At 43.1% G+C, this 22,246-nt stretch overlaps 1 protein-coding gene across 2 annotated transcripts in view; it reads left to right on the forward strand.

Annotated features, from left to right (window-relative positions):
• LMTK3 (lemur tyrosine kinase 3) overlaps positions 1-22,246 on the forward strand; it is a 239,515-nt gene that overhangs the window by 127,081 nt on the left and 90,188 nt on the right. For both annotated transcript variants that reach the window (XM_063942786.1, XM_063942787.1), the window contains exons 7-8: positions 9,019-9,106; positions 12,902-13,050. In XM_063942786.1, coding sequence (XP_063798856.1) covers positions 9,019-9,106; positions 12,902-13,050 — 237 coding nt within the window. The remainder of the gene's footprint in view (positions 1-9,018; positions 9,107-12,901; positions 13,051-22,246) is intronic.

Genomic DNA, 22,246 nt, shown 5'->3' on the forward strand with positions numbered 1-22,246 from the left:
TTCGGCTGGGAGACTACATACCCTGACCACGCATTCCGAACTCTCATCGTATTGTGCAGGCCTGGGTCTCCCGAATCTTGTGATCCCCACCTGGGAATTTACTGTGCCTGATCTCCAACCTCTGCAGCTACTTGGGAATGGTGCCTCTTGGACAGAGGTTCACCACTCCCGGAAGAGGAGCCCTCTTACGAAAGCATCTTGTCGGGACGATTCCAGCACCTGACTGAACTTTGCTTACCACTACAGATGTTCATCATATGTCCGCTATATCCTTTGATAACAAACGTTATTACTACACTGGCTGCTACTTTAGCTACAGCTCTTATATTTCCTGAGTTGTAGATTTAAAATATATTTCTTAGTGGTTGCTCAACTTAGATTAGAACATGTCAGTTCTGCACGTTGTGTTGCTTTTCGTATTTGTAGATTCAATTACTATGTAACAGTTATTTCTTTCTCTGCTCTTACGATATGTTTACGATATTTAGAGAAACTATACGATATTTTCTAATGCTACCCGACATTTTATTGTTAAGTCCCTAGTAGTGACTCCCTTGCCCCTAACCCGCATATAGCCGATGCGCCTTCTGGATTCCCGGGGTCTGTACACCGGGTTTCCCATAGCGGGTGTTTAAATATTGTTGCTGTTTATGTTTCCCCAGTTTGGTTTCCCCATTATTCTCTTTTTATCTCTGTTTTCTTCTTTTTCTCTGTTTTCTTGGGTAGATCTGAAGTCAGTGCATGTCCTATCGTCTTCTACAGTAAATGACAGTACCGGGTAAACTAAATATTTTATCAATTAATGCAAAGGGCCTGAATCTCCCGGAAAAAAGATCCAATCTGCTTCAGTCTTTATGGGCAGATAGAGTTGATGTTGCCCTGATTCAAGAGACGCATTTTCGGATCTCAGCACGCAACCCCTCCCTGACTAATCATAGATTCCCTATAGCTTACTATTGTAATAACCCGGATGGCAAATCAAAGGGTGTAGCGATACTTTTTTCCAAAAATTTGCAAATTTCTGATGTCTCAGTCCGTAGACCGATCCCGGGGAGATTGCTAGTTGTAAACTGTAAGAACTTTGCTCAGGTTTATACGTTTATAGTACTGTACGCGCCCAACCAAGGTCAATTGTCCTTTTTTCAATCAAATCTTTTGCACTTAGATTCTATTACAACAGGGCTGGTGGTGCTGGGGGGAGATCTGAATTGGAAAGGAGGTCCCTTGATACCTCCTCCGGTACCCCTAATTTCTCTAAACATAAACACCGCAAAGTTAAGAAGATTTTTCATGACTTACAAATTGTAGACTCCTGGAGGGTTATGAACCCAACTGGTAGAGACTACTCCTTTTACTGCAACGCACATCGGGTTTATTCACGCCTAGACTATCTTTTTCTAAGTCATAGGCATTTACATCTACTAGTCGACACAGCTATTGATTCAATTACCTGGTCGGATCACGCCTCGGTTTCTATGGTATTGTCAGTGCCCTCCCACACCATGGGCTCATGGACATGGCGCCTTAACGAGACTCTTTTACACGACACATATTGTAGAGGCGAGATTGACGCAGCACTTACTGAATACTTTGCAAATAACGTCACAGGCGAGGTTTCCAAAGTAATTATTTGGGAAGCACATAAATGTACCCTGAGAGGTAAACTTATTCAGTTGGGTTCCTTTAAGAAAAAGCAAAAATCTGCCCAGATAAGCAAGCTACTACAACAAATCCATTCGCTAGAGATGTTACATAAATCATCCTTATCGCAGGAAGAATTTATAAAGCTGTCGGAAGCGCGGACGGAATTAAATAGAATTCTCAGCGCAAACACCCAACTTTCTATACGCAAGTGTAAGGCTAAGTACTATCAGTGGGGCAACAAACCGGGACGCCTTCTAGCACAGGCTCTTAGAGCTCAACGTTCGTCCCTGTTTATAAATGCTATGAAAAATGATAGAGGTGTACAATGCTTCAAGACCCCCGAAATAGCGGAATGTTTTAAAAAATATTACTCACAGCTATACAATTTAGCCGACTCTTTCCCAGATGCAGATCCTCTCTCGGATATTCTCCAATCTAAAAGCTATCTAGAAAAGATTGTGTACCCCTCATTGACACCACCCGAGGTACTTTTGATGGAACGGTCCTTTACCTTGCCAGAAGTAGAACATGCCATATCGTCCATGCCGCAGGGCAAAAGCCCCAGCCCCGATGGCTTTACGTCCGCTTATTACAAGATATTTAGAGATAAGCTAACACCCCACCTTCTTCAAGCTTTTAACTCCGTTTCAACTGACACACATTTTTCCAAACAATCCTTAGAAGCTCAAATAACAGTCATCCCTAAGCAGGGGAAGGACCCCTCGGTGTGCTCCAGTTACCGACCCATATCTCTGCTTAATATTGATGTAAAACTATTTGCTAAATTGATGGCGACTAGACTCAACGAGTTCCTCCCTTGTCTTATACACAGCGACCAGGTGGGATTCGTTCCGGGTCGCGAAGCTAAAGACAACACGACTAAAATTCTGAATCTTATACACTTTGCTTCGCACGGCCGAGTCCCTGCCGTTCTTCTGTCAATGGATGCCGAGAAGGCTTTTGATAGGGTCAGTTGGGGTTTTATGAGGTCGGTTCTGGAGCATATTGGACTGGGTCCACAAGCAATGGCTAAGATTATGGCTCTTTACACATTACCGTCAGCACGGGTCCGCATTAACGGTTCACTCTCGGAACCTTTTTTAATTAGTAATGGGACGAGACAGGGTTGCCCATTATCTCCTATAATCTTTGTCCTCTGTATAGAAGCGTTAGCCAGGGCTATTAGATCCAACACCTGTATCTCGGGCCTACAACTGGGAGATGAGGAATATAAATTAGCGCTATTTGCTGATGACATTTTAGCTTTGACTACACGTCCCTCCCATTCCCTACCCCACCTTATGAAGGAACTAGACACATTCGGAGCACTCTCCAATTTTAAAGTGAACACATCCAAGTCCAACGCCCTAAACATCTCTGCAACTCCCTCTACAGTAACTGTATTGAAACGCTCATTCCCATTCCTTTGGAAATCTTCACATATTACTTATTTGGGAGTTCAGTTGCCGCAGGACCTATCACGTCTCCTTTCTTTGAACTTCTTCCAGCTCCGCCGAGCCATAAGGAATGATTACTGTAGATGGCATTTAGGACATCTATCCTGGCTCGGCAGAGTGGGTGTAGTTAAAATGAGCACTTTACCTAAATTACTTTACACTCTTCAGACACTGCCAATACAGATTCCGGACTCGTGGTTCAGATTCATTCATCTCCTTATACAGCAATTCGTATGGTCCCGTAAAAGACCGAGGGTTAGTAAATCTACCATGATGAGGTCAGCTGCACGTGGAGGGTTTCAACTTCCCGATATTAGGTGCTACTACAAGGCAATTCTGCTTAGCAGAATTCTGTACTGGACTAGAAGTCGGGACATCAAACAATGGGTGGGTTTAGAGGGCCTCTATGCACGGCAATACCCTGAAATATTTCCATGGCTTCCTACTATACCCAAATTGGCTGCACCTCATCCTACTATCTCCCCCACACTGTCTTTCTGGAAAACTGTACGACGATGTTCGTATATTTCCTCGGACTTTGGCCCCTTAACCACTTTTTTGGGTAACTCAGATTTTATGCCGGGTATTTTTCTCACTCACTTTCGCACATGGGCATTGGAGGGACTTTTTAGAGTTGGACAATTAGTACAAAAATCTGGAGTTAAACAATTTGCGGATGTTCGTACTAAATGGAACATTCCACAAACTGATTTTTGGAAATATCTTCAGGTCAGGCACTATTTAAATTCGGATCATAGGCTTTCACGAGCCACCAGAGACTTAACACAATTTGAGAGATTATGTGTTGCCCCAATTAACCCTACTCACATGATTTCCACACTGTATAAACTATTGCATGTACCCGATAATCTCACCCTTCCATCTTTTACTCTAAAGTGGGAGAGTGACCTGAACCTGAGGTTCTCCGACAAGGAATGGGGGGCTATTTTCCTCAAAACCCAGAATAGCTCTGTATGTATACAGACTAGAGAAACACAATATAAGATTCTAATGCGATAGTACAGACACCCTACTCTTTTACATGCTATCTCTCCTTCAGTTTCTGCTAACTGTTGGAGATGCTGTAAGACTTTGGGTACATTACTGCACATTTGGTGGAGCTGCCCCTGTTAGCCTCCTATTGGAACGATGTCATAGCAACTTCCCAAAATATTCTCCATATTACTGTTCCTACTACTCCGGCCTTTTGGTTGTTGAATCACTCTTCTATGGCCCTACCAGATTATAAATCTTCATTGCAACGACATCTGGGTAATGCAGACAGATCGACGATACCTACCCTGTGGAGATCTACCAGTCCTCCTACACGTAAAATGTGGTTCTCTAAGATTGATTATTATATGGCTATGGAGGAAATACTTTTAACTTCTAGAGATGGGATTGTTGACTTTAATTCTATATGGTCTCCCTGGCTAACTTATAAAGCCTCAGCCCTGTACAGGGATTATATGTTTTTAACACAGTAGAAGAGGTTGGATACTCCCGTTTCTCACTTCTTTTTCGCAATTATTCATGTGATGTGTCCTAATTAAGATACTTTAGCGTGAATTTGACTTCCCTACCCTGATCTTCCCTCTCCTTTATCTCGTTCTTTTTAACGCCTTCTACCCCTCCTACGTCCTCTAGTCCCCCTTCTTTAATTTTTATTTAAATTGTGATTTATATTGGAATATGCCCCGTTATATCTGGATTCGATATCAAGCTTCAACTTTTCTTATATGTTGGACTTAGGTTATTATGATTCGCAGTGTTTTACCAGAATACTTGAATTTGCTTACTGGACATGTGTATACACTGTTTTCTCTTCTCTTTCTTAATATGTTGGTCCATTGTATGTTTTCTGCTGTCCAGACGGAGTGTAATTTTTTTCATTGTAACTGTTCATTGTTTTCAATAAAAACAGAATACACAAAAAAAAGAGGACGCCCTATACATAGGACCAGTTTAACAATGGGGCAGATGGAACTACAGCTCCAGGCCTCTACATAAAAATAGGCCCATCATCATGGCAGCATGACCTGGCCACACAGTCAGCCATAAATCACAATTATTAAAATTCTATTTCTATTTTTTTTATCAAAATTCTGCACTTTTTCTATTTTCATATATTTAGGGAAACACTGGGGCTGATAGTGGAGCACTGGCTGCATCCACACAGCACTGGTCATAGCTCCTCCCCTTCTCAGAATTGGACCTTAATCATTTCATCCCCAGGCCCATGTGACCCTTTATCCAGCCCTGCCTATGAACTTTTTTTTTATTGTGGCACCTTTTAATGTTTACTATTTTTAATTGTTACAAGCTTGCAAGCGCCCCAAAATGATTGATCTATGTTAAGGTGTCCTTTGCCTACCTGTCGGCCCTAGCACTCTGTCACCTGCGGCAAGGTCAGATCTCACCTTATTGCCGCAAACCTTCTACTTAGAAGAACTGTATTGTCAGGACACATACAGAACACCCACAGCACGATAGACGCTCCCATATAAATTCTGAGAAAATCTTCCCCAATTTCACAAGATATTCACTGAAGGATTATCTTGCGCACAGACTTAACCACTGATCTGTGATGTTCTGCTTACCCATAATAGGAATGTGACCTAGATCTCCGTCTTGCAGATTTGTTTTTCTCTTATAATATTCAGGAGGAATTGAAACTATTATGAGCAACAGGAAAAATAAAATTAGCTTAATGTAATAGAGAGGAAATCATTTGATTTGTGTACAGTTTCCTGGCCTTTTAGAAACCAGATTTTCTTCTTCTGTCTATACATTTATAACTAGTGCCCACGGGTCTGATTTAATGATGTGTCAGACTGTCAGTACACCTTGTTATTGAACCCCTATAAAGTTGGTAGGTTATCTTGCAAATGTATCCAAAAAATAGGATGTACTATGATTTCTCACATTTTATTATTACAGATTCATGTTTCCCCGTTACACATTTTCTAATGATCTCGAGTCACAGTGCCTATTGCATTCATTTCTCAAAATTGTACATGAAGATGACAAGAAACAAGCAAGAACAACCTGAAGCCAATCAGGGCAATAGATTGTTGTAACAGCAACTCCTGTATGACCAACTCCTGTATGACCAACTCCTGTATGAACACGTGCAGACAAAGTGGCCAATCGAGGTCAATCTAATTAGCCACGAAGTGTGTGATGTGCCGTTGCTGCAGCGTTTCAACGCCGACAACGTCACCCAATCTCGCACCCTTCGTGGGCTGAAATCAGTCCCAATTTGCCCAGACCTCAATGGGGTAGCGAGTACTTTTGTGCAAATTTGGGCAGCCAAAAAGTGCTTCCGCTGCCGTGAGGACTCACACCAGCGATATCATTGTGGTTTTTTGGATTGACCCTGAAGTATCTAAATGCACAGAGGAGTAAACCCTTCTGCTTACAACTATTATATTTCTTTTTTTATATGCCTTTTTATTCAAAATATGTTCAGGTAATACATATACCTGCAGATATAGAAAAAAATTTCTGCAGACACTATTACAAAAATGTGATTCCTGTAGTTGAAATGTTCCAAAGAATGTTTAATCATGAAATTATTTACAATATGTTCTTCATAATGTCTAATACAGTAGAGTATGTGACATTACTTATCCCAGCAGTGTCTGACTGGGGCACGAAGGGACCACCAGGGAATTCAGTGGTAGGGGCCCAGGCTTAAGTGGTGTGGCCAAACAGAAAGGACATAGAGGGTTATTCCAACCTGATCGCATGCTAGGATATTTCGCTGCGCTGCGATCAGGTCAGAACTGCGCATGCGTATGCACCGCAATGTGCAGGCACATCATACAGGTACACAGCGGATCATTGCTGAGCAGTGGATTTTATGAAGAATTCATTTGCACCGGCGATCGCAAGGAGATTGACAGGAAGAAGGCGTTTGTGGGTGTCAACTGACCGTTTTCTGGGAGTGGTTAGAAAAACGCAGGCGTGTCCAAGCGTTTGCAGGGCGGGTGTCTGACGTCAATTCCGGGCCAGAACAGGCTGTAGTGATCGCAGTGGCTGAGTAAGTTCTGAGTTACCCAGAAACTGCACAAAACATTTTTGTAGTGCCTGTCTGCACATGTGATCACACACTTGCAAAGCAAACATACATGCCCCTATAGGCGGCGACTATCTGTTCGCAGCGCTGCAAAAAATAGCTACCGAGCGATCAACTCGGAATGACCCCCATAGTTAGCCTCTAAAAAACAGAACCCTTCATAAATGAGGGGACAGGGGTTTCTCAGGAGCATCCACTTTGATTAGCAGGAGGGCTAATATTGGTGCAGTTTCCATAGCTACAAACCAAGGACCCAAGTGCATTTATGGTCATGCTCCACCAAGTTACTGAAACTCTAGTAGAGGAACAATGCATAATTTGAGTGCTGGGGCTCGCATGCAGTGAAGAGGCGTCTAAGAGGAGACATTATCAATATCTTCAAATATATAAAGGGAAATTACAAAGAGTTATCAGAGGAATTGTTTATTAAAAGAACTCTGACGCAAGGTCACTCGCTGAGGCTAGAGGAGAGAAAATTCCATAAGCTACGTAGGAAAGAGTCCTTCACTCTTAGGGCAATAAGGATCTGGAATTCCCTGACAGTGAAGGTGGTAATGACGGACACTATATATGCATTTAAAAACGGATTGGATAAATTTCAGACTGAAAAAGATTTCCAAGGTTAAAACAGTTAAAATATTGTTATATTTAATCTGGTAGGAACATGATTTTCAGTTGTTAACTAAGCATAAATCATTATTTCAATTAGGACATTATAATGAACTCGGCTTAGGACAGATTACAGGTTGAACCCGATGGGCATTTTGCCTCTTTTCAGCCTCATTAACTATGCAACTATATCATGACGGGCCTATTTTTATATGGAGGCCTGGAACCTTATTCCTATCTGCCCCATTATTAATCTAGTTATGCATATCACAAACATGTTGGTTCCTACTGAAGAGTTATGTTTTTTCCTATCGTCATCTGAATAGCAATGTATTCTGTATCCTGTTGACTCAAATTATGACCCTGTTATTGACGTTCTCAACATGCATTCTCTAAGCCTTGTGAACCTTTCATTAACTCTTATAGTTCAAGATATAAAGGGGTATATTCAATTAGCGTCTGACAACCCCTATTCAATCTCATCTCAATTCGACTTTTTCAAGTTGAATTGAGATGAGGGACCCAGAGGAGGAGAGCGGGGGGAGCCGTGGGGAGACCAGCGAGGACAGCCGGCGGGCAGACGGAGGAGATCAGCGCTACAGTAGCACTGCAGGAGGATGTCACACAGCCGCCCGACCTCACAGCAGTGTCCACCCGGCTCCAGCAAGCGTAACCTCACTTGCTGGAGCCGGGTGGAAGCTGCCGAGAGAGGCGCGGCTGTGTGACATCCTGCTGCAGCGCTGTGATGTAGCGCTGATCTCCCCTATATGCCCGCGGCCGTCCCCCGTCTACCTGTGGCTCTCCCCCCTCTCCTCCTCTGGGTCCCACATCTCAGTCCAACATTTTTTTATGTCGAACTGAGATGGTCGAAAAGGGGGCCAAAACCTATCAGTTTTGGCCCTGTTTTTGACACAAGCACGTGGACTGGCAGCTATTCCGCTGATCCACGTGCTTTTCGACAAGTCGAATACCTCAACTTGTCGAAAATATTGAATAGGTTGGAACTCCTTCCGACCTAAAAAAAGTCGAAAACTGCCGTCTTTTCGATAGACTGCAGCTTTGGACGTCAATTGAATATACCCCAAAGTCAGCTACCTGACTGGCACTATGAAAGAGGAAATAGAGATAATTCTATGTATCCACAACTATTGCAGATTGTGTCTCATTCGGAGCTTACCCATGTACAGTATACTGATAATTGGGATTTTTTTTCTTTTTATCTTTAAGAAGCCTGCAACACCCCAATATTCTGCAATGCCTGGGCCTATGCACTGAGACCATCCCCTTCCTTCTTATCATGGAGTTTTGCCAACTGGTAAGGTCAAAGCAACATTACATTCTGAATGGTTTGATAATGCTAATGTGAATGGCTAAATATTCTCTGTAAAGTGCTGCGTAATATGTGTACGCTATATAAATAACTGTAAATAAATAAATAGAAAGTGTCAGGGGAGATTGTTACACAATGAACAGATATGTCACAGGGATACTGCACTGAATTGATAAACTGCTGATCGCTTACAAAATCTGCTCCCAACTAGATTGCAGACGTGACTTATAAGTCAATAAGCAGTTAATTCCTTTACATGTAATACATTTGACACATGTGGTTAGATATTCATTTGCCTATAAGCTCCTGTAAGAGAAAGACACCACAGTCAATTAAGTCCTGGCTAACTCATCTGTAGCTTTCACTATTTCTAGGTTTGTTTTTTTCCTGTTTCATATGATTTTCTACACCCTAAATATATACATCAGCACTGTACAATATATGGCAAAAGGGTTGTGTAGTGCACATGAGTCCATGAGTCGGGGGAGGGTGAGGGGGGGGGGGGGGGGGTGCACTCCTTAAAAATGCATATGTGTGTGCAATTATACCCGTGTAATTAAATCCTTCAAACATGCAAGTGTAACCCATGTAATACATCTAATAATAATATAGACTACTATTATCATAACCTCAGGTTTGTAATTTATTTAATCCTTGTATTAACAGAATCTGCTAAATAAACATTTTTAGGAGAAACACAGCTAGAAATGTACACATATTGTCGTGTTTTGGTTCTTATTTCATCATTGTGTTTTGGTTTTGCAATACCACCGACAAGTGTTTTGATTAGGATTTCAGATCGGTTTAAAATTGATAATCATACATAAAAATCGATAAATATCAATAAAAACAGCTAAAATCATGTAATATTTGCAATCCAAAACCATGATGATCCAAAGCGGGTTTTGGTTTGGTTCTGATTCACAAAATTTGGGTTTTTGGAGAACCAATACGCACATCTCTAAAGGGCCGAATTCACGGGCCGATTTGGGGAGAGATGTGTGCTGAGCGGTTCGCTCAGCACACATCTCTCCCCCCGCTCAGCACAGCGCGATCTGTGCTGAGCGTGCGGGGGGAGACAGGGGGGCGCTCGTTTCACCCAGCGGGTGAAGTGAGCGACCTGCTAGATTGGCCTGCAGGTCAATCTAGCACCAGCGATAGCGATGCGCGGGGCTGCGCATCGCTATCGCTGTGAGGGTACACACGGAGCGACCGCTGCTTAAAATCTAAGCAATCTAGTCAGATTGCTTAGATTTTAAGCAGCGATCGCTCCGTGAGTAGCCGCCTTAACAGAAGCGTTTAAATAAATAATGGGGTGGGCTTAAGGTGTTCATGGGTCGGACCTTGGTGTGGACCACCATCCACGTTTTTACAGTGCAGCAAAACAATACAGTATATCTCACTTCCATCTATAACGTACTCTATAATAGTTTTGTAGGTTGTGCTTGTTTTAATAAAACAATCTTCCCAGACATGACTACACTCCAACATTATATTTTTTTCTGGTGAGGATGAGAAAGAGGCAGGTCTTATTTGCCTCTCACAATCCTGTCCCACCACTTGCTTACAGTAAAATCTTACCCTAAGTGATAGAAATCTGTCCCCTTGGTAATGTGGATGCCTGTTTTGTTACCACATTAAACCTCCACAGTAATTTTGACTTGCTAATTATGGGTGTAATTCAGACTGCATCGTGGCAGCAAACACAGACTGAATTACTATGCGCAGTGCGCACGCATGGCGGGCACACTGCGCATGTGCAGCCAGTGAGATGCAAAAGCATCTAACTGGTGCGATCGCCTCTGCCTGTCACAATGGAGACGTGTCCAGACCGCTAGGGGGGGCGGGCTGCGGTGGCCGCATGACATCACACGCATCCACTGCGACCTGGGACGCGGCGGTTAGCCCCCTGCCAGCATGCATGAGCTGTGTCGGCAGGGAGCTACTTGTCAGGTACAAAAGCATTGCCGCCGTGCGTTGCTTTTTTGTACCTGCGCGGGGGGGGGGGGGGGGAGGGGAGGGCCTGACATGCTGGGCGCCCCCCACATTACAGAGAAACTGAACGTAGATGTGCTAAATTTAGCACATCTACGATCAGGTCTGAATTATCCCCATGTTGGATTCTAAAATTAAGTGTTATCCTAAAATTAAATATAGAGCTTCACCTAACCAAGGCATGTCCCCCTAGAGACACATTTTACACATTTTGTAGCATCAAGACAGAAAAACACATTTACATTTTTCTATATTCTCCATATCTTTTTTTGCTATCTTAAGCTATTTTTCTGACCAAAACCTTATAGCCATCCTCTTCACTCATCTAGTGACTTTCTATCTAATATTATATGTCCCCATATCGTCATGCTATGAATACCTTCAAGAATTCTGGGACTCTCTCTACCCCATCCTATCATCCATCAATCAGCAAAATGTTTGATCCACTGCTTTACTCCACAATCTCTGTCTGCTCTGGCTCTCCCTAACATACAGCCATCCACATCTACCATTGTTATTAACCTTATACATTATGGGGGTAATTCCAAGTTGATCGCAGCAGGAAATTTTTTAGTAGTTGGGCAAAACCATGTGCACTGCAGGGGAGCAGATATAACATGTGCAGAGAGAGTTAGATTTGGGTGTGGTGAGTTCAATCTGCAATCTGCAGTGTAAAAATAAAGCAGCCAGTACTTACCCTGCACAGAAACAAAATAACCCACCCAAATCTAACTCTCTCTGCACATGTTATATCTGCTCCCCCTGCAGTGCACATGGTTTTGCCCAACTACTAAAAAATTTCCTGCTGCGATCAACTTGGAATTACCCCCTATGTGCATCACGTGTTTCCCATACCACTTAGACTGTAAGCTCCTTTGGGCAGACCAGTGTTTACCTTCTGTGTAATTTGTGTAATGTGTGTAATTTTGTTTGTAACGCAATTTCTTACATATACAGGGCTACATAAATTGTTGTCCCTTAAATAAAATTTATGATTGTTATTATCCTTTATTTACATGGTGCTACAAAAGATCTGTCGCATAGTGTTTCCCCTCTGTGCTGGCCGCCTGACGGCGGGCATACATACTGTGCGATATCACTAATGATATCGCACAGTGACATCATGCGGCGGCATACACACTTAGCGATAAAGTAACTAACGACGTTCAGGAAAGGTCAAAATGAGCGACGTTGTTTACTTTATCGCTAAGTGTGTACCCACCTTTACAGTACAAAGCATTGCAGAATAATGACAAGGTTTATAAACTTTGCTGCATCAGCATTTATGAGCCCCAAACCAGCAGCTGAACGGCTGAACCTAATGGTTTAGTGCCAAAGTTGGCAGTGAAGCGATCATGGTGCAAGTGAAGGAAGGAAAGTAGAAGTGGGAAGAGAGCCCTGCTCATGAGAGCTTACAATTTTCTTCTCCTTCTCCTTATCTTCTCTTTCTCCTCCTCCTCCTTCTCCTTCTTCTTCTGCTCATTAATAATGACAGTAATAATAATAATAATAAAAATGTTAAACCTGTACCAAACACAGGGTCCTGGACTTATTCTTTGTATTAGGGACCTCCAGTAATAGAGACGCCTTGACGTGGTCTGAAGGCTTATCAGATTTTTCGCAAAATATATGTAACCAAGATCTAGAAGTTTTCTATTACCGTATAGTGTACAGGTCTTGTTACTAATAGCCCTAGGTTGCATGGGAAAATCCTTTTGTTTTTTCTTGTACAAAACTTGTAACAACAACAATTGCATCTTGTGCTTTTCCTGCTTTCTTCTTTAGGGTGATTTGAAAAGATACCTTAGAGCCCAGCGGAAGGCAGATGGCATGACTCCTGATCTCTTAACCTGTGACCTTACAACCTTGCAGAGAATGGCTTATGAGATAACACTCGGACTCATGCATCTCCATAAAAACAATTACATACACAGGTACATTATATATGCCTTTTGTTTATTGTCAATTGTTAGTGAAATGCATTATAAAGGAGTTGCCCTTCATGTAAGTACTGGTAAGCAGGCATAGATGTCAGGCTTGAGTCACATGGACTTATTAAAGTACTGCAGTTATCCACCCAGAATAGTGCAGCAGTATGAAGCCACAATTGGTGGCATCTAGCTGTAAGCGGGAAATGTGGTTTCTTTGTCGCAAGCAATGGATGATCATGTTTAATAAGCCTATAAAACATCAAAAAAATAGAGAGAGAAAATAATAAAAAGTGCTGGCAAATATTGATTAAAAAGGAACTCTTTATTTTGTATTCCTTATTATTTGTTTATTTATTTTCCATAAAAATAGAATTAAAACAATAATAAAAGAAAAGGATATTTTCTCAATATTTTCCAGTTGGTCAGAGTTACTGGTAGCTTTAAAGTTAATCCTTATATGACATCCCACACTTCTCTTCTAGTTGCTGAGTATTTTTAATATATAGTTATGCATAATCTACTAATGATTGATTTGTACATACAATACTTTACGTGTACCAAAAAGAACAACCTACATATACAGTACAAAATCCTTTTATATATAATGCTTAAGCATATAGGTTACAGCCAGGAGCGGTTCTTGGTGCGGGCAAGCAGTGCCTGTGCCCGGGGCGCTGCGGCCTGGGGGCGCGGCCGCAGTCACCGCGCAGGCACCGCCGCCTACCCTCACCCCGCTCCCCGGCTGCAGCAGACGCCGTGGGCTGTGTGGGCGTCTGCTGCAGCCGGCACCAGTGACAGACACTAGAGGTCATTATTGACCTCTAGAGTCTGTGCGGCGCTGCTATGGGAGAGATGTCATGACGTCTCTCCCATAGAGAGGAGCCGCGACGGCCAGACGGAGCAGCAGCAGCGGTCGGGAAGCAGGAGCGGGGCAGTGGTAAATATTGTTTTTTTATTTTTTTATTTTTGTGTGTGTTTGACAGCGACAGGGGGCACAGCAGCAGAGGGCACAACTACTGGCACAGCAACAGGGGGCACAGCAGCAGAGGGCAAAACAGGGGGCACAGTAGCAGAGGGCACAAATATTGACACAGCAACAGGGGGCACAGCAGCAGTGGGCACAACAGGGGGAACAGCAGCAGAGGGCACAAATATTGACACAGCAACAGGGGGCACAGCAGCAGATGGCACAACAGGGGGCACAGCAGCAGAGGGCACAACAGGGGGAACAGCTACTGGGGAAAAGCAACAGGGGGCACAATGATGGGGCATAGCTACAGGGGGCACAGCTACAGGGGGCAAATCTACTGGGGGTAAATCAACTCGGGGGCACAACTACTTGGGGAAAATCTGGGGGCATAACTGTGGCCACGTCCCTCCCCTATGAAGCCACGCCCCTACTTTTTGACGCACGCCTCTGGTGCGCACAAATTGTTTCATTGCGGGGGGGGGGGGGGGCGCCAGTGGAAACTTTCGCACTGGGCGCCACAAGGTGTAGTACCGGCCCTGGTTACAGCCTTCTTCTATAGAGAGCTCTCTTAAGCTGGGTATTTTGTATTCAGCTGTTACTTTTCAAATCTATTAAATGCAACAAAGAAGCTTTCATGCAAAGGCACACAGAGTTTTGGGCCCTTCACACTTGTCAACTTGCTGCCGAGCTGCCCGATGGCCGATACTAATATGGACGAGCTTGTGTAATGCATAAGCGACAGGGCACCAATGATGAACGAGCGCAGGGCCGCGCATCGTTCATCGTTGGTGCCTACACACTGGGGGTAATTCCAAGTTGATCGCAGCAGGAATTTTGTTAGCAGTTGGGCAAAACCATGTGCACTGCAGGGGAGGCAGATATAACATGTGCAGAGAGAGTTAGATTTGGGTGTGGTGAGTTCAATCTGCAATCTAATTTGCAGTGTAAAAATAAAGCAGCCGGTATTTACCCTGCACAGAAATAAAATAACCCACCCAAATCTAACTCTCTCTGCACATGTTATATCTGCCCCCCTGCAGTGCACATGGTTTTGCCCAACTGCTAACTAAATTCCTGCTGCGATCAACTTGGAATTACCCCCACTGAATGATATGAACGCGTTCTCGTTCACTAATGAACAAGAACGTTCATATCGTTCAGTGTTATCTGCCAGTGTGTAGGGCCCATAAGTTACTTTGTATCCAAATCTTGAAACTAGAGATGAGCGGGTTCGATTCCTCTGAATCCGAACCCGCCCGAACTTCAGGTTTTTTACACGGGTCCGAGCAGGCTCGGATCTTCCCGCCTTGCTCGGCTAACCCGAGCGCGCCCGAACGTCATCATCACGCTGTCGGATTCTCGCGAGGCTCGGATTCTATCGCGAGACTCGGATTCTATATAAGGAGCCGCGCGTCGCCGCCATTTTCACACGTGCATTGAGAGTCATAGGGAGAGGACGTGGCTGGCGTCCTCACCGTTTAGAGAAGAGAGAGACACAGTATTTTGGGGAGCATTATTAGGAGGAGTACTACTATACTGTATACTACTATACTACTTGCTGAAGTGATATTTATACTAGATTAGATAATAGATAGTGTGACTGTAAGTGTATTATCTGACTTGTGGGGGAGACACTGACAGTGGGGAGCAGTTAGAGTCTGAGAGCAGGACTCAGGAGTACATATAACGTACAGTCACAGTGCACACTTTTGCTGCCAGAGTCAGTGCCACACTGCCATTGTTGTGACCACACTGACCACCAGTATAATAATATATTTTGTGATTGTCTGCTTAGGCCTCGGAGTACTAGTTGCAAGTTGCAGCGTGACCTGAAGTGACCACCAGTTTAATAATCAATCACCACCAGTTTAATATATATATATATATATATATATATATATAATTGTATATAATATATATATATATATATATATATATATAATATTGTATACCACCTACCCGTGGTTTTTTTTTTTTCATTCTTCTTTATACATACTACTATAGTAGCTTACTGTAGCAGTCTGCGGTGCTGTGCTGACCTGACAGTGTCCAGCAGGTCCGTCATCAGTCATTACATAATAAATATATATAGTACCTGTCCGGCTGCAGTACTAGTGATATTATATTGATTTCATCTCATTATCAATAATTTATCATCCAGTCTAGACTCTATATTAGCAGCAGACACAGTACGTTAGTCCACGGCTGTAGCTACCTCTGTGTCGGCACTCGGCAGTCCATCCATAATTGTATACCACCTACCCGTGGTTTTTTTTTTTTCTTTCTTCTTTGTACATACTACTATAGAGTATAGTAGCTTACTGTAGCAGTCTGCGGTGCTGCTGAGCTGACAGTGTCCAGCAGGTCCGTCATCAGTCATCATTACCTAATAAATATATTATCTACCTGTCCGGCTGCAGTACTAGTGATATTATATATACATACATATATATATTGATTTCATCTCATTATCAATCATCCAGTCTATATTAGCAGCAGACACAGTACGTTAGTCCACGGCTGTAGCTACCTCTGTGTCGGCACTCGGCAGTCCATCCATAATTGTATACCACCTACCCGTGTTTTTTTTTTTTCTTTCTTCTTTGTACATACTACTATAGTATAGTAGCTTACTGTAGCAGTCTGCGTTGCTGCTGAGCTGACAGTGTCCAGCAGGTCCGTCATCAGTCATCATTACCTAATAAATATATTATCTACCTGTCCGGCTGCAGTACTAGTGATATTATATATACATACATATATATATATTGATTTCATCTCATTATCAATCATCCAGTCTATATTAGCAGCAGACACAGTACGTTAGTCCACGGCTGTAGCTACCTCTGTGTCGGCACTCGGCAGTCCATCCATAATTGTATACCACCTACCCGTGGTTTTTTTTTTCTTTCTTCTTTGTACATACTACTATAGTATAGTAGCTTACTGTAGCAGTCTGCGGTGCTGCTGAGCTGACAGTGTCCAGCAGGTCCGTCATCAGTCATCATTACCTAATAAATATATTATCTACCTGTCCGGCTGCAGTACTAGTGATATTATATATACATACATATATATATATTGATTTCATCTCATTATCATCCAGTCTATATTAGCAGCAGACACAGTACGGTAGTCCACGGCTGTAGCTACCTCTGTGTCGGCACTCGGCAGTCCATCCATAATTGTATACCACCTACCCGTGGTTTTTTTTTTTCCTTTCTTCTTTGTACATACTACTATAGAGTATAGTAGCTTACTGTAGCAGTCTGCGGTGCTGCTGAGCTGACAGTGTCCAGCAGGTCCGTCATCAGTCATCATTACCTAATAAATATATTATCTACCTGTCCGGCTGCAGTACTAGTGATATTATATATACATACATATATATATTGATTTCATCTCATTATCAATCATCCAGTCTATATTAGCAGCAGACACAGTACGTTAGTCCACGGCTGTAGCTACCTCTGTGTCGGCACTCGGCAGTCCATCCATAATTGTATACCACCTACCCGTGGTTTTTTTTTTCCTTTCTTCTTTGTACATACTACTATAGTATAGTAGCTTACTGTAGCAGTCTGCGGTGCTGCTGAGCTGACAGTGTCCAGCAGGTCCGTCATCAGTCATCATTACCTAATAAATATATTATCTACCTGTCCGGCTGCAGTACTAGTGATATTATATATACATACATATATATATTTTGATTTCATCTCATTATCAATCATCCAGTCTATATTAGCAGCAGACACAGTACGTTAGTCCACGGCTGTAGCTACCTCTGTGTCGGCACTCGGCAGTCCATCCATAATTGTATACCACCTACCCGTGGTTTTTTTTTTCTTTCTTCTTTGTACATACTACTATAGTATAGTAGCTTACTGTAGCAGTCTGCGGTGCTGCTGAGCTGACAGTGTCCAGCAGGTCCGTCATCAGTCATCATTACCTAATAAATATATTATCTACCTGTCCGGCTGCAGTACTAGTGATATTATATATACATACATATATATATATTGATTTCATCTCATTATCATCCAGTCTATATTAGCAGCAGACACAGTACGGTAGTCCACGGCTGTAGCTACCTCTGTGTCGGCACTCGGCAGTCCATCCATAATTGTATACCACCTACCCGTGGTTTTTTTTTTTCCTTTCTTCTTTGTACATACTACTATAGTATAGTAGCTTACTGTAGCAGTCTGCGGTGCTGCTGAGCTGACAGTGTCCAGCAGGTCCGTCATCAGTCATCATTACCTAATAAATATATTATCTACCTGTCCGGCTGCAGTACTAGTGATATTATATATACATACATATATATATTTTGATTTCATCTCATTATCAATCATCCAGTCTATATTAGCAGCAGACACAGTACGTTAGTCCACGGCTGTAGCTACCTCTGTGTCGGCACTCGGCAGTCCATCCATAATTGTATACCACCTACCCGTGGTTTTTTTTTTTCTTTCTTCTTTGTACATACTACTATAGTATAGTAGCTTACTGTAGCAGTCTGCGGTGCTGCTGAGCTGACAGTGTCCAGCAGGTCCGTCATCAGTCATCATTACCTAATAAATATATTATCTACCTGTCCGGCTGCAGTACTAGTGATATTATATATACATACATATATATATATTGATTTCATCTCATTATCATCCAGTCTATATTAGCAGCAGACACAGTACGGTAGTCCACGGCTGTAGCTACCTCTGTGTCGGCACTCGGCAGTCCATCCATAATTGTATACCACCTACCCGTGGTTTTTTTTTTTTCTTTCTTCTTTGTACATACTACTATAGAGTATAGTAGCTTACTGTAGCAGTCTGCGGTGCTGCTGAGCTGACAGTGTCCAGCAGGTCCGTCATCAGTCATCATTACCTAATAAATATATTATCTACCTGTCCGGCTGCAGTACTAGTGATATTATATATATATATATATTGATTTCATCTCATTATCAATCATCCAGTCTATATTAGCAGCAGACACAGTACGATAGTCCACGGCTGTAGCTACCTCTGTGTCGGCACTCGGCAGTCCATCCATAATTGTATACCACCTACCCGTGGTTTTTTTTTTTTCTTTCTTCTTTGTACATACTACTATAGTATAGTAGCTTACTGTAGCAGTCTGCGGTGCTGCTGAGCTGACAGTGTCCAGCAGGTCCGTCATCAGTCATCATTACCTAATAAATATATTATCTACCTGTCCGGCTGCAGTACTAGTGATATTATATATACATACATATATATATATTGATTTCATCTCATTATCAATCATCCAGTCTATATTAGCAGCAGACACAGTACGTTAGTCCACGGCTGTAGCTACCTCTGTGTCGGCACTCGGCAGTCCATCCATAATTGTATACCACCTACCCGTGGTTTTTTTTTTTCTTTCTTCTTTGTACATACTACTATAGTATAGTAGCTTACTGTAGCAGTCTGCGGTGCTGCTGAGCTGACAGTGTCCAGCAGGTCCGTCATCAGTCATCATTACCTAATAAATATATTATCTACCTGTCCGGCTGCAGTACTAGTGATATTATATATACATACATATATATATATTGATTTCATCTCATTATCATCCAGTCTATATTAGCAGCAGACACAGTACGGTAGTCCACGGCTGTAGCTACCTCTGTGTCGGCACTCGGCAGTCCATCCATAATTGTATACCACCTACCCGTGGTTTTTTTTTTCTTTCTTCTTTGTACATACTACTATAGTATAGTAGCTTACTGTAGCAGTCTGCGGTGCTGCTGAGCTGACAGTGTCCAGCAGGTCCGTCATCAGTCATCATTACCTAATAAATATATTATCTACCTGTCCAGCTGCAGTACTAGTGATATCATATATACATACATATATATATATTGATTTCATCTCATTATCATCCAGTCTATATTAGCAGCAGACACAGTACGGTAGTCCACGGCTGTAGCTACCTCTGTGTTGGCACTCGGCAGTCCATCCATAATTGTATACCACCTACCCGTGGTTTTTTTTTTCCTTTCTTCTTTGTACATACTACTATAGTATAGTAGCTTACTGTAGCAGTCTGCGGTGCTGCTGAGCTGACAGTGTCCAGCAGGTCTGTCATCAGTCATCATTACCTAATAAATATATTATCTACCTGTCCGGCTGCAGTACTAGTGATATTATATATACATATATATATATATATATATTGATTTCATCTCATTATCATCCAGTCTATATTAGCAGCAGACACAGTACGGTAGTCCACGGCTGTAGCTACCTCTGTGTCGGCACTCGGCAGTCCATCCATAAGTATACTAGTATCCATCCATCTCCATTGTTTACCTGAGGTGCCTTTTAGTTGTGCCTATTAAAATATGGAGAACAAAAATGTTGAGGTTCCAAAATTAGGGAAAGATCAAGATCCACTTCCACCTCGTGCTGAAGCTGCTGCCACTAGTCATGGCCGAGACGATGAAATGCCAGCAACGTCGTCTGCCAAGGCCGATGCCCAATGTCACAGTACAGAGCATGTCAAATCCAAAACACCAAATATCAGTAAAAAAAGGACTCCAAAACCTAAAATAAAATTGTCGGAGGAGAAGCGTAAACTTGCCAATATGCCATTTACCACACGGAGTGGAAAGGAACGGCTGAGGCCCTGGCCTATGTTCATGGCTAGTGGTTCAGCTTCACATGAGGATGGAAGCACTCAGCCTCTCGCTAGAAAACTGAAAAGACTCAAGCTGGCAAAAGCACCGCAAAGAACTGTGCGTTCTTCGAAATCCCAAATCCACAAGGAGAGTCCAATTGTGTCGGTTGCGATGCCTGACCTTCCCAACACTGGACGTGAAGAGCATGCGCCTTCCACCATTTGCACGCCCCCTGCAAGTGCTGGAAGGAGCACCCGCAGTCCAGTTCCTGATAGTCAGATTGAAGATGTCAGTGTTGAAGTACACCAGGATGAGGAGGATATGGGTGTTGCTGGCGCTGGGGAGGAAATTGACCAGGAGGATTCTGATGGTGAGGTGGTTTGTTTAAGTCAGGCACCCGGGGAGACACCTGTTGTCCGTGGGAGGAATAGGGCCATTGACATGCCTGGTCAAAATACAAAAAAAATCAGCTCTTCGGTGTGGAAGTATTTCACCAGAAATGCGGACAACATTTGTCAAGCCGTGTGTTGCCTTTGTCAAGCTGTAATAAGTAGGGGTAAGGACGTTAACCACCTCGGAACATCCTCCCTTATACGTCACCTGCAGCGCATTCATAATAAGTCAGTGACAAGTTCAAAAACTTTGGGTGACAGCGGAAGCAGTCCACTGACCAGTAAATCCCTTCCTCTTGTAACCAAGCTCACGCAAACCACCCCACCAACTCCCTCAGTGTCAATTTCCTCCTTACCCAGGAATGCCAATAGTCCTGCAGGCCATGTCACTGGCAATTCTGACGAGTCCTCTCCTGCCTGGGATTCCTCCGATGCATCCTTGAGTGTAATGCCTACTGCTGCTGGCGCTGCTGTTGTTGCTGCTGGGAGTCGATCGTCATCCCAGAGGGGAAGTCGTAAGCCCACTTGTACTACTTCCAGTAAGCAATTGACTGTCCAACAGTCCTTTGCGAGGAAGATGAAATATCACAGCAGTCATCCTGCTGCAAAGCGGATAACTGAGGCCTTGACAACTATGTTGGTGTTAGACGTGCGTCCGGTATCCGCCGTTAGTTCACAGGGAACTAGACAATTTATTGAGGCAGTGTGCCCCCGTTACCAAATACCATCTAGGTTCCACTTCTCTAGGCAGGCGATACCGAGAATGTACACGGACGTCAGAAAAAGACTCACCAGTGTCCTAAAAAATGCAGTTGTACCCAATGTCCACTTAACCACGGACATGTGGACAAGTGGAGCAGGGCAGGGTCAGGACTATATGACTGTGACAGCCCACTGGGTAGATGTATGGACTCCCGCCGCAAGAACAGCAGCGGCGGCACCAGTAGCAGCATCTCGCAAACGCCAACTCTTTCCTAGGCAGGCTACGCTTTGTATCACCGCTTTCCAGAATACGCACACAGCTGAAAACCTCTTACGGCAACTGAGGAAGATCATCGCGGAATGGCTTACCCCAATTGGACTCTCCTGTGGATTTGTGGCATCGGACAACGCCAGCAATATTGTGTGTGCATTAAATATGGGCAAATTCCAGCACGTCCCATGTTTTGCACATACCTTGAATTTGGTGGT

The sequence above is a fragment of the Pseudophryne corroboree genome, chromosome 10 (genome assembly GCF_028390025.1).
Source record: "Pseudophryne corroboree isolate aPseCor3 chromosome 10, aPseCor3.hap2, whole genome shotgun sequence".
Classification (NCBI taxonomy): Eukaryota; Metazoa; Chordata; class Amphibia; order Anura; family Myobatrachidae; genus Pseudophryne; species Pseudophryne corroboree.